Source organism: Herpailurus yagouaroundi, unplaced genomic scaffold (genome assembly GCF_014898765.1).
Source record: "Herpailurus yagouaroundi ecotype Mexico unplaced genomic scaffold, PumYag 194, whole genome shotgun sequence".
Lineage (NCBI taxonomy): Eukaryota > Metazoa > Chordata > Mammalia > Carnivora > Felidae > Herpailurus > Herpailurus yagouaroundi.
The window spans coordinates 3,245,796-3,259,052 of record NW_024412425.1 but is presented as its reverse complement, the minus strand read 5'-3'; the positions used below and the strand labels follow the sequence as shown (position 1 = coordinate 3,259,052).

General features: G+C 39.5%; 1 protein-coding gene across 6 annotated transcripts in view; it reads left to right on the top strand.

Moving 5' to 3' along the window:
• The window catches only part of ZFP14 (ZFP14 zinc finger protein), a 28,798-nt gene that overhangs the window by 3,768 nt on the left and 11,773 nt on the right, over positions 1-13,257 (top strand). For 3 of the 6 annotated variants that reach the window (XR_005781575.1, XM_040445710.1, XM_040445705.1), the window contains exons 2-4: positions 1,807-1,892; positions 5,389-5,515; positions 6,563-6,661. Coding sequence is in view for 5 of the 6 variants with exons in the window: in XM_040445705.1 (XP_040301639.1) it covers positions 1,807-1,892; positions 5,389-5,515; positions 6,563-6,661 (312 nt within the window). In the remaining variant the exon portion in view is untranslated. The remainder of the gene's footprint in view (positions 1-1,806; positions 1,893-5,388; positions 5,516-6,562; positions 6,662-13,257) is intronic. The other 3 variants (XM_040445707.1, XM_040445706.1, XM_040445709.1) reach the window with 3 other exon arrangements.

Here is a 13,257-nt window from a genome sequence, read left to right as displayed (position 1 = left end):
TTTATTTTTGACAGAGAGAGAGACAGAGCATGAGCGGGGGAAGGGCAGAGAGAGGGAGACAGAATCTGAAGCAGGCTCCAGGCTGTCAGCACAGAGCCCGACGCAGGGCTCAAACTCACAGACCGCGAGATCATGACCTGAGCCAAAGTCGGACGCTTAACCGACTGAGCCACCCAGGCACCCAACATCATCACTTTTTAATATTTGCCTAGTTTTCAGTGGTGTAGATGCATTACTGTTTAATAATTTTCCCAGTTAGATTCTTTTCAGCTTTTATTCATTGTAAACCTTATCTGTCAGCATATCTCTGCAGACATCTTCATGTACATGTGTGAGTAGTTCCTTTATTTTTTGGGTAATGTTTATTTATATTTGAGAGAGAGAGAGTGCAAGTGGGGGAGGAGCAGAGAATGAGGGATACACAGAATTCGAAGCAGGCTCCAGGCTCCACGCTGTCAGCACAAAGCCCAACGTGGGGCTCGAATTCACGAAACTGAGATAATGTCCTGTGCCGAAGTTGAACGCTTAACTGATTGAGCCACCCAGGTGCCCAATCCTAGGCAGGCTCCACACTGCCAGCGCAGAGCCCGATGTGGGACTCAAACTCATGAACCATGAGATCATGACCTGAGCCGAAGTCAGACGCTCAACCAACTGAGCCACCCAGACACTCTAGGAGTAGTTCCTGTAGTCTCAAATGAAGCTCTGGGAACTGGTTCACAGGATTTGTATAGTTATAACATTTAAATGCTGCCTCACATAGTTCTAAATTTGGGCCAAGGTAGTGTCCATTTTCTCATGACCTTGCTAATAAGGGACATCAGTCTTTTAGACCTTCCAGTCATGTCACTGTAAAAATAAATTGTTTTTTGTTTTATATACATCTTCGTAATTAGTAGTGAGGTTTAATATCTTTTGAAAGGTTATTTCTATTTTTTATTGAATTGCCCTTGGTCAGGTTCCACTCAATGAAATAGAAATCTAGTCTTGAGAGGCAAAAACCTAAAGTTGAAAGGTAGTGTTTTAGTTAGAGAAATGTGGACTCAAAACAAAGCTTTGCCACTTGATAGCTGTGACTTTGGGCAAACGATTTTCCCCCTGAGCATTAGTTTCCTGATCTCTTGAGAGATGAGAATACATTGCAGAGCAGTGCTGAGGGTCATCAGGTGATGTATATGCAGGACCCAGCACGTAACAGTTCTCAATGAATGGTGGTGGTTGACTGACTGCAGTGATCAGGGATCCCCTTGTCTCCACCTTGGATACTGAAAGAGAGGGGGAACGTGCACAGGCTGTCATGGTATGAGAGGTCCTGATTGGGAAACAGAGTAGTGAGTGGTCTTGGCTGGGGAAAGGCCAGTGCAGTTTTACAGTGGTAGCAGCTGCCAGGCTCAGTCTGTGGTTTTCAGTCTTCGTATTTAGGAAGTTCAGACAGGATCCTGGAGGACTCAAGAGGCCGTATATGGATGGTATCGCATTTTCTCAGCCCTGAAAATTTGTACTGGAGGGAGGAGGAGTCCGATGTCAGGACCAGATCCACATTACTAGATAGGAAACTGGTCACAAGTCCTCAGAAGTGTTTGGGCTTTTACATCAAATCCATTATTGTTCAGCTGGGTTCCTTCAAGGCTTGGATTTCTTCAGACTCCTACTCTCCTCCAGGTTTTGTGGGTATGGGATCAGGGTGAGTAGAGTAGTGGGGAGTAGTTAAGAAGTAGGAATGGAAAAGAAAAAAGCTCACATTAACATTAAGTCCTTTTGGAATCTCTGAGGTACATTTGGTTTCATGGCCTCTTTTTCTTCCAGATCTGGCTTATCTGGACTCTGCGGTTCTCCAAAGAGAAATCTTGAAAAGGACTGACCAGTTCTTGCATTTTGAAACCATGGCCCATGTAAGTTATGTTTTTTTTTTTTTCCTTTTTGAAATATTGTTGATCTCTAGGTCATGTGTACATACTTGTTCCTTATCTTGAAGCTCTTATTTAACAGAACTCCATCCAAGAACATGCTGTCATTCCTGTGAGGATTTGGGACCGACAGCCCAGTGTCCTTTCTATATGCCCTTCCATTTTTTTCCACTGATGTGCACTGTCTCCTAGCTACTACAAAATCTGTCAAGAGCCATGAGCAAGCAAAAGTGAAATGCCTTGAGAAAAATGCAGGCATTCTCTGCAGAATGTCCCCTTGTTAACATTTCCCAATAAACAGCTTTTGATTTTAATATTTATACTGCAGAGTAAGTTTATTTCTCTGAATACAATGACTTTTAGTCTGGTTTTATGTAGGAAAAATTTGTGTCCCCAATACACAATTTGACATCTTTTCAAAGTTTTTTGAACTTTTTATTGGCATATAACATACATAGAGGAAAGTGCATGAATCATAAGTGTGTAGCTGAATGAATTATCATAAATTGAGCACATCTATGCTGTCAGCACTCAGGTTGAGAAAGAGAATATTACAGGTACCTCAGATGCCCCCCCTTTCAGTCACTCCCTACCCACCCAGCCCAGATACAACCACTGTCCTGACTTCTAACACCGTAAATGAATTTGCCATTTTTAGAACTTTGTGTAAGTGAAATTATATAGTTCAGTGCCGCCTTTTTTTTAACGAAAAATAATGTGTGGGAGAGTCTTGTTATATTTCAAACATAGTTGCTAGACTGTTAGAACCACCTGCAGATGTTTTGAGATGCATACAGATATCATTAAAGAGGATGTGTGTATCTGGTGCTGCTGGTGATAAAGGAGGTGTCAGAACAGCATACTGAGTGTGAGACATCCCGTTGTTATGTTCTTGTTAGAAATGCATTTTCATAGTGCACTTAACATGTAGCCCCTGTGTAGTATAAAATGAGTTTCTAAAAAGTTGGGAAAGTATTGAAGAAATTGTGGGGAAAGAAACAAAGCAAGTGAGAAAAGTGAATTCAGTAAAAGAGACAAAATACAAAAGATGTGTGCTCAGTAACCCATGTGTACTATAATTCTATACTGGAGGGAAATGGAGGCTAGTTGGAGACTTGGAATTGATTTATAATGCAGTGTAATTCTTTGCTTCTAAGTGATGGGAAAATAGGCACCTGTTTGATGTAGTATTAGAATGTCTGATATTCAGGGATGGGTTATTGATACTAAGTGAGAGATCCTTGTTTTGAATTTTCTCTGAAGATCTGTGGTTTGATGAAAGAGAATTTGGTCCTATTTGTTTACAGGGAAAACTCCAGATTTCTCCACAGAGTTGTTTTCCAAGTACATATGATGAGGCTTAGTATTGATTGGTCTCAGTCTCTGTATGTGTTGAGATCTTATGGTATGAAAGGCTTTTCGAATTGGGTGGATTAGGTAAGGGCTGTAATTGGGGCCTTGTATGTAAGGCATAAAATTTCATGTGCCGACCTGATACCTTTATCAGGGCTCCAGAGGCCTAAATGTGAGTTCCCTGCTCTTGTCAGAGCAGAAAAGACTCCCCACAGCTAGTTTTCCTATCAGGCAGATGACCTAAACCCTTCCTGGTTCTCACTGTAAAGGGTTTCACCTTCCTGCCAGCACACAGAATTATTCAGACAAGCCAATCACATTCTGTGGGAATCAGGGACACCTTACCCTCTTTTTACTACAAAGCCTGCCTCCCACAGACCCTGCTTGTTCACTCCATTCCTGAGTGCAACCCCTGTGTGGCCCTGCATGATGTGTGGTGCCCTCCTACCCTGGGCTGTGAGTATACATGTCTAATAAATGCTGTCAATCTCATCTGTCCAGCATCCGGTATTGAGCCACCTCATACTGATTAGGGCAAGGGATCTCTCCCTCGCCAGTGCCTGTGATTCAGAAGTAATCAGCAGAACTGCGAATAGAGAGATCAAGAATCATCTCCTGTAAACCCTGAGAGAAGAATACCAGGAGCAAAGTTCCTTGTGTAGTTTTATAGGATGTACTGGTTTAGAGCAAGGTTTCTCAACCTTGGGACTATTAATATTTTGAGCCAGAGAATCTTTTATTGTGGGGGCTGTCTTTTACATTGTGGGATGTCTCAGAGTATCCCTGGCCTTTACCAACTAGATGCCTGTAACACTCACACCCTTTCCCCCCAGTTGTGACGACCAAAACTGTCTCCATACATGGTCAGTTGTCTTCTGGGGAGTAAAATCATGCCTTAGTGAAAACACTGGTCCAGGGTGATATCATCATGGTTCAGTGTCCTCTAACTAGGAATGAGGAAGGGTGTTCGGTGAGGGGTGGTAGATGATAAAGAGTAAGGTCATCTAGGTGTATAAGTAATAGACAATGTAGGCTGTGAGAGCTGAGGAAGATTTTTGAAATTGTATTGAAATAAAATATCTGAATAGGAAAAGAGAATGGTTGAATCTGATATATTAAAAATGTGGACTGGTGGGGCGCCTGGGTGGCGCAGTCTGTTAAGCGTCCGACTTCAGCCAGGTCACGATCTCGCAGTCCGTGAGTTCGAGCCCCGCGTCGGGCTCTGGGCTGATGGCTCAGAGCCTGGAGCCTGCTTCCGATTCTGTGTCTCCCTCTCTCTCTGCCCCTCCACCGTTCATGCTCTGTCTCTCTCTGTCCCCAAAATAAATAAACGTTGAAAAAAAAATTTAAAAAAAAATGTGGACTGGCATGTAGCAATTATTTTAAAGTTTACTAAAGAATTGGTCCTTAGGGCGCCTGGGTGGCTCAGTCGGTTGAGCGTCCAGCTTTAGCTCAGGTCATGATCTCACACTCCATGAGTTCGAGCCCTGCGTTGGGCTCTGTGCTGACAGCTCAGAGCCTGGAGCCTGCTTCAGATTCTGTGTCTCCCTCTCTCTCTGCCCCTCCGCTGCTCATGCTCTGTCTCTCTCTGTCTCAAAAATAAATAAAAACATTAAAAAAAAAAAAAAGAATTGGTCCTTATAGGGAAAATCTGACTTTATGATTAACTTGAGTCTGTTTTCTTAGAAGAGGTATTGTTGTACGTTTGGGACCAGTTTTTTCAATATTTTTTTCATGATCATTAAAGGGCAAAGAAGGTGGAAGACATATTTTCCATGAATTTGTGGTGGAGACACATAGCTTGCTGAAGGCTTGTGTATACTGTTTCATTTAATTGGGACTTTTTTGGGTCATTTTATTCATTTCCAGATATTTTGGGGTAGAAAATTAATCTTATCTTCAACCACAGGACTATTCAAGACACGTAGCACTGTGCTTCAGTGATACCAATTTTCTTACTGTTCCCTATACATACATTTTTAGCCCTACCCTATTTGCTTGTTATGTGGCCCCTTCTCTGCATTGCAGTCCTCGATCTTTTAAGTCCTCTTTTCTTTTAAGAAATATTTCATTTATTTTCACAGGTAATACATGAGGTGTTTTTTGTTTCTGTTTGTTTTTTTTTCAGGGTTCAGTGACATTCAGGGATGTGGCCATAGACTTCTCACAGGAAGAATGGGAATTCCTGGACTCGGCTCAAAGAGACTTATATAGGGATGTGATGTGGGAGAATTATAGTAATTTCATCTCACTTGGTAAGGCTATTTATCCCAAATTACGTTGGCTTTCTCTTCTGCCAATTTCAGGACTATGATTTGAGAAACAAGATATTTTTTTTCTCTGTGTTCCAAAGGAATGGTTTCAGCATTGTTAGTTTGGAAATAGGCCACTTCATCGCTTTCATCCTGCTATATCCTTCATATTTTCTCCAGTCTCTGTAATTTCCTTGTTTCACTGATATCCAAGGGACTGGGTTTGAATTCTGGATTGCTTACAACAGAAGCATTGTCCAAGAAATCAGATTTTATATTATATTTGAGCCCAGATTTGATACAAATGCTCAACACTCTTTCCTAATCCACCTGCAAGAAGAATACCTAAACACAGGGGTTTTGAGTCTGTCTAAAAACCAGGGGAGCCTGTAGAACTTGTACAGCACGAAATGGATTCACAAACTTCAAGTAAATGCATTCTGTTTCTTATAACAGAGATATTCAGTTCTACATGCTGAGGTTGAAATTTAAAATCTAAGAACTTTGCACTTAACACTGAATGGATAATCCTATAAAGGATCAGAAGATGTGTCAGGAAGATACTCTCCTTTCAGCAAATTGATAATGATAAAAAAGTTAATACACTCACATATTATATGTATATATACATATAACTGCATATACTTGTGCTTAGATACTATTCTTAGTATTGTGCATTATTAATTAATTACCACAATTCTGTAAGAAATATACTATCATTATCCTCATTTCAGATGAGAAAACTTAGGCATAAGAGGTTAATAATTTGCTGAGGTAACACAGCAACAAAGGCAGGATTTGAATTCAGGCAGTCTGGATCCAGATTCTTACTGCCTCTCAAGAGAGTTTGTATGAGTTTAAATTATATTAAGGCCTGTTCGTAACCATCTATTCCTAAGGTTACCCTAATATGAGTGTTCTTCAACTCCCTTGCATTTCTTCACTCTTAGGCTCCATAAAGTACCATTTTGATCTGTAATTAATGACAAATTTAACCAAATTTGAACCTGACTTTTGGACTTACAGTTTCATGTCACATTACCTTTTAAGCAGAACCTTCCATTTCTAAGCCAGATGTGATTACCTTATTGGATGAAGGGAAGGAGGCCTGGATGGTTATAAGGGAAGGGACCAGAAGACACTACCCTGGTGAGTGAGGGCTGAGCAGGATGGGGAATTAATTACTACAGGTAATAGCTAAACCTGTTAGCCTTGAGAGGTTGTTGGAAATCTCTCTTTGAGAGCCCATGGCCTATGGAGAAAAGGCCTGAGACCTGGGAAACAAATTAAAATCTTTTTTTTTTTTTTATGTTTATTTATTTTTGAGAGAGAAAGAGAGAGACAGAGTGCAAGCAGCAGAGGGCAGAGAGAGAGGGAGATACAAAATCCAAAGCAAGCTCCAGGCTCTGAGCTGTCAGCACAGAGCCCAATATGGAGCTCAAACTCATGAACCATGAGATCATGACCTGAGCTGAAGTCGGACGCTTAACGAACTGAGCCATCCAGGCGCTCCCAAATGAAAATCTTTTAAGACTAGACTCCAAAGGAGCTGCCTGTTGACCTGTATTACAACTCTTCTCATCTCTCATATTTTTCTCCTACTACAAAGAGAGCAGCTATTCTCAATGGAAGATAAAAAGATGATAATAAATATGAGGTGAAATCAACAAGATAGAAAAAGTAGAAGAAAATTAATAAAGCCAAAAGTTGATTTCTTGAAAAGATGAACAAAATTGGTAAATACCTAGCTTGACTCATTTAGAAAAAAAGTGCTCACTTTGGCAATACATGTTCTAAAAAAAAGAAAAAAAGAAACACAGTATCAGTTTTTAACACTAGGAATGAAAGAGTAACAGAGTTATTGCTTCACATCCTATAGCCATTAAAAGAATAATAAAAGAATACCATGAATAATTTTATGCCAATAAAATGGACATCTTAAGTGAAATGGAAAAATTCCTTGAAAAATGTAATTACCAGAACTGACACAAGAAAAAAAATACAAGTAACTGTATATCTATTAAAATAATTTAATTCATAATCAGAAATCTTTCCACAAAGAAAACACCAGGCTCACATGGCTTCACTGGTGAATCCTATTAAATATTTAAGGAAGAAATACCAGCAATGTTAACAAATTCCTTCATAAGAGGAAAGAGCTCTCAACTCATTTTCTGAGAATAGCATAAATGTTACAGTGTGTCCTGACAAGGAAATCACTGAAGGGGGGAAAAATTGCACACTTATTATCCTTCATGAACATAGATGTAAAATCATAAGAAAATGTTAGTAAATCATATTCAGTAATATATAAAAATGATCAAGTACGGTTTATTCCAGCAATGCAAGCTTGGTTTAACATTCTAGAATTAATGTAAAAAAAATTATGTGTAATTCGCTGTATTAACAGAAATGAGGGAAACCATGTGATCGTGTCCATAGATGTAAAAATAGTATATAACAAAATTCAACATCCATTCATGATAAAAATTTTCAGGAAACCAAAAACTGAAGGGAGCTTCCTCAAAAAATACTGCTAAAAAAAATTACTACATTATAAACTTCATCATACTTGATTAAAGAATCCCCGGGGCGCCTGGGTGGCGCAGTCGGTTAAGCGTCCGACTTCAGCCAGGTCACCATCTCGCGGTCCGTGAGTTCGAGCCCCGCGTCAGGCTCTGGGCTGATGGCTCAGAGCCTGGAGCCTGTTTCCGATTCTGTGTCTCCCTCTCTCTCTGCCCCTCCCCCGTTCATGCTCTGTCTCTCTCTGTCCCCCAAAAAAATAAATAAACGTTGAAAAAAAAAATTTAAAAAAACAAAAAAGAATTCCCCCCTAAGATTGGGAGCAAGGCAAGAGTGCCTACGTTTCCCGTATCTGCTTAACACTGTATTGAAGGTCCTAGCATTGCAATACAACAAGAAAAATAAGAGACATAAAATAAAAAAGAAGTTAAACTCTCTTTGGAGATTGCATGATTATGTACATAGAAAATCCTAACGAATCAAAACAAGTACTCAATAAATGATCACAGTAAGATCACAGAATGCAAGGTTAATATACAAAAATCAATTATATTTTTATATACTGGTAGTGAAAAAATTAGGAAAGTAAGGTAAATTAAGTCAATTAAAAAATTGCAAGCAAATTAAGTCAGTTTACAATAGAGTCAACAAAAAATACTAAGGAATAAATTTGATAAAACATGTAAGACCTCTATGCTAAAAGTCATGGGACATTCCTAAGAGAAAGACCTGAAATGAAGAGAGACCTTTTTGGGGATGAGAAAACTCAGTATTGTTAAAATGTCAATTTTATAGATTTTAAGAATCTGATTCCAAAATCTATATGGCAAAACAATGGACTTAGCATTTCTAAAGTAATCTTGGAAAAGGAAGAATATGTTATAGGACTTAGACTACATGACTTCAAGATACTTCAAGATTTATTATATAACTATGGTAATCAAGACATTGAGTATTAGATAAGGTATAAGTAGAAGATAAGTATTAGATCAACAAACAGGACAGAACAGAGATCCTAAAGGTGGAACTTACACATACTTAAAAGACCATTTATTTTTTTCCTTTTGAGGAAAGGAAATTTTGTTTCAACAAATGGTGCTGGAATAACCGGGAAAACAAGTCTTGACCCCTACTTCATTCGAAAATTAATATAAGATGGGGGTGCCTGGGTGGCTCAGTCTATTACGCGTCTGACTCTTGATTTCAGTTCAGGTCATGATCTCGCAGTTTTGAGTTTGAGCGCTGCATCAGGCTGTGTGCTGACAGCACAGGGCCTGCTTGTGTTTCTCTGTCTCCATCTCTCTCTGTCCCTTCCCAGCTCATGCACTCTCTCTCTCTCAAAATAAAGAAATAAACTTAAAAAAATTAATTTAGGATGCATTTTAGACTTAAATATAAAAACTAAACATAAAAAATATAAAAAGCCAGATATAGGGGTGCCTGGGTGGCTCCGTCGGTTAAGCGTCCAACTTCAGCTCAGGACTTCAGTTCAGGTCATGATCTCATGGTTTGTGGGTTTGAGCCCCATGTCGGGCTCTGTGCTGACAGCTTGGAGCCTGGAACCTGCTTTGGATTCTGTGTCTCCCTCTCTCTCTGCCCCTCCTCTGCTCATGCTCTGTCTCTGTCTCTCAAAAATAAATAAATGCGGGGGCGCCTGGGTGGCGCAGTCGGTTAAGCGTCCGACTTCAGCCAGGTCACGATCTCGCGGTCCGTGAGTTCGAGCCCCGCGTCGGGCTCTGGGCTGATGGCTCAGAGCCTGGAGCCTGTTTCCGATTCTGTGTCTCCCTCTCTCTCTGCCCCCGCCCCCCGTTCATGCTCTGTCTCTCTCTGTTCCAAAAATAAATAAACGTTGAAAAAAAAAATTAAAAAAAAAAAAAAATAAATAAAATAAATAAATAAATGTTAAAAAAATTTTTTTAAAAGAAAAGCCAGATATAGAAGTTAACTATATGGGTGCCAGGTGGCTCAGTCGGTTGAGCATCTGACCATTGATTTCAGCTCAGGTCATGATCCCAGGGTCGTGGGATTGAACCCCGCATCATTGTTTGTGCTGAGCGTGGAGCCTGCTTGAAATTCTCTTTCTCTCTCCCTCTGCTCCTCTCCCCAAATTTCACATGCTCGCTCACTGTCTCTCTCAAAAAAAGTTAAATATAAAAAATAAAAAGTTTTAAAACTAAATATAAATTTTATATAAAAAATATGAAAGCTAGGGGTGCCTGGCTAGTTCAGTTGGAGAAGCATGTGACTCTTGATCTTGGGGTTTGAGCCCCATGTTGGTGTAGGAATTAGTAGAAAAAATTAAAAATCACCTTTAAAAAATATATGAAAGCTAAATATAAAGCTTTTAGAGGAAAACTTTTAGAGGAAAACTAGGAGAATGACTTAGTAGTAAGCAAAGTCTTCTTAGGTAAAGGCAATAACCATAAAAATAAAAAATTGACAAATCAGACCTTATCCAAATTGAAAACTTTAATATACCAGTAAAAAAATTATACCAATAAAAATAGATAAGTCACAGACTGAGAGAAAATAGCAAGAAAACATATCCAACAAAGGAACAACATATATTACAATTCAACACCATAATGATAACCCAAATAAGAATGGGTAAAAGTTACATCTATACCATGGAATAATGCTCAGCAATAAAAAGAAAGAAACTATTGATAGATGCGATAGCTTAAGTGAACCTCAAGGTAATTGTGAATCTCAAGGTAATTATGCTGAGTGAGAAAAACCAATCACAAAAAGTTATATACCACATGACCTTAATTATGTAACATTTATGAAATATCAAAATTGTAGAGGGGCGCCTGGGTGGCTCAGTCGGTTGAGCGTGCAACTTCGGCTCAGGTCATGATCTCGTGTTCTGTGAGTTCAAGCCCCGTGTCAGGCTTTGTGCTGACAGCTCAGAGTCTGGAGCCTGCTTCTGATTATGTGTCTTCCTCTCTCTCTGCCCCTCCCCCACTCATGCTTTGTCTCTCTCTCTCTCTCTCTCTCTGTGTCAAAAATAAATATGAATAAACATTTAAAAAAAAATTTTTTTAATTGTAGAGATGAAAATGAATTAATCATTGCCAAGGGTTAGGATATAGAAAAGTAAAGGGGTGTTTAGGGCCATAAAGGAGTAACACAAGGGAGTCTTGTGGTTATGGTACAGTGAGTACTTGTTTGTGATGGTGATTATTCAAGTTTATGATAAATTTTTTAAGTTTTTTTTTATTTTTTTTTATTGGTGGGTGGTGGGGAAGGGGCAAAAAGAGAGGGGGACAAAGGATCTGAAGCAGACTCTCCGAGGACAGCAGAGAACCCGACACGGGGCTCCAACTCACAAACTGTGAGGTCATGACCTGAGTTGAAGGCAGACATTTAACTGACTGTGCCACCCAGGCACCCACCCTACATGATAAAATTTTTAAATTGCATAGGACCATATACAGTTGAGCCTTGAACAATATGCATTTGAACTGTGTGGGTCCACTTATACATGGATTTTTTCCAATAAATATAATACAATACTATAAATGGATTTTCTCTTCCATGTTTTTCTTCCTTATGTTTCTCTTAACATTTTCTAGCTCACTTTATCATAAGAATACAGTATATACTATCACATATAAAATATGTGTTAATCAAATGTTTACTGTGTCAGTAAGGCTTCTGGTCAACACTAGGCTATTAGTTTGTTTCTGGGGAGTCAAAAGTTTACTCAGATTTTCAATTGCATGGGGAGTTGGCATCCCTAACCCTGCATTATTCAGGGGTCAACTCTACATACACACAAGGGTGTGTATAACTGGTGAAATCTAAATGAGCTCTATGGATTATACCAGTGTTAATTCTTGGTTTGACTATTATTCTATAGTTATGTAAGATGTTAACATTGAGAGAGGCTGGGTGAAGGTTGCGTGAGACTTTGCTGTTATTTCTTTGTAGCCTCCTAAGAATCTACAGTTATTTTAAACTAAGAAGTAAACAAAAATGTCCCATTAGGGATGATGAGTAAAAGATTTAAACAAAGAGAGGGGCTACTCTTTTTTATGATCAGTGACTATAATTCATTTATATCTGAATCTGTTGAATTAACTTGAGCTGCCATAACAAAATACAATAGATGGGGTGATTTAAACAACAGAAACTTGCTTTCCTATAGTTGTGGAGGCTGGAAATCTGAGATTAGCATTTGGGTGCTCCAGTAAGGGCTGTCTTCCCGGCTTGCAGATCATCCCTTCTCATATTGTCCTCATATGCCAGAGAGAGAGAGAGAGAGAGAGAGAGAGAGAGACAGATCTCTTAACAAGGCCACCAGTCCTATTGGATTAGGAGCCTGATGACTTCATTTAACCTTAATTACCTCTAAAAGCACCATTGCCGAATACAGTCACATTGGCTGGTTAGGGCTTTAGTGTATAACTTTGGAAGGACACAATTCAGTCCATAGCAGTATCTATCTATATAGGATCCAGTTTCTTTCCAGGTTCTGTTTTGATTAGTTTAAATGTCTTTGGTTGCCTAAAAATGTATTCGTTCATTGAGTACCCAATTTAGCGCTGTGCTGGACACCAGTGGAACAATTGTGAACAAGAATGATAGGTTCCAGCAGTCAGTTTATGTTTTAACAGGAGTAGGACATTAAGTAAACAAGTAAATGAATAAATAATATTAGGTGGTGACAAGTATTATTAAGAAAAGTGACGGGCTCTTGGGAGACTCAGTTGGTTAAGTGTCTCACTCTGGAGATGGAACCTTGCATCAGGCTCTGCACTGACAGCACAGAGCCTGCTTAGGATTCTCTCTCTCCCCTCCCCTCCACCGCCCTTGTGCATGTGCTCTCTCTCTCTCAAGCTTAAAAAAGTGAGAAGAGTAAGGGAATAGAAATTAGCAGGTGTAGACAGGTTTATTTTAGGCTGGTTAGGCTTTTTGAGGAGGCAATAGTTGAGTGGAGACATGAAAAAGAACTCAGGTTATAGGAATATCTAAAGCAAAAGCAGATCTAGGGGCATCTGGGTGGCTCAGTCAGTTTGGCGTCTGACTTTGGTTCAGGTCATGATCTCACAGTTGTGAGTTCGAGCCCCACGTCACGTCAGGCTCTGTGCTAACAACTCAGAGCCTAGAGCCTGCTTCGGATTCTGACTCCTCCTCTCTCTCTTTGCCCCTCCACCACTTACGCTCTGTCTCTCTTTCACCCTCTCTCAAAAATAAACAAACATTAAAAAAAAAAA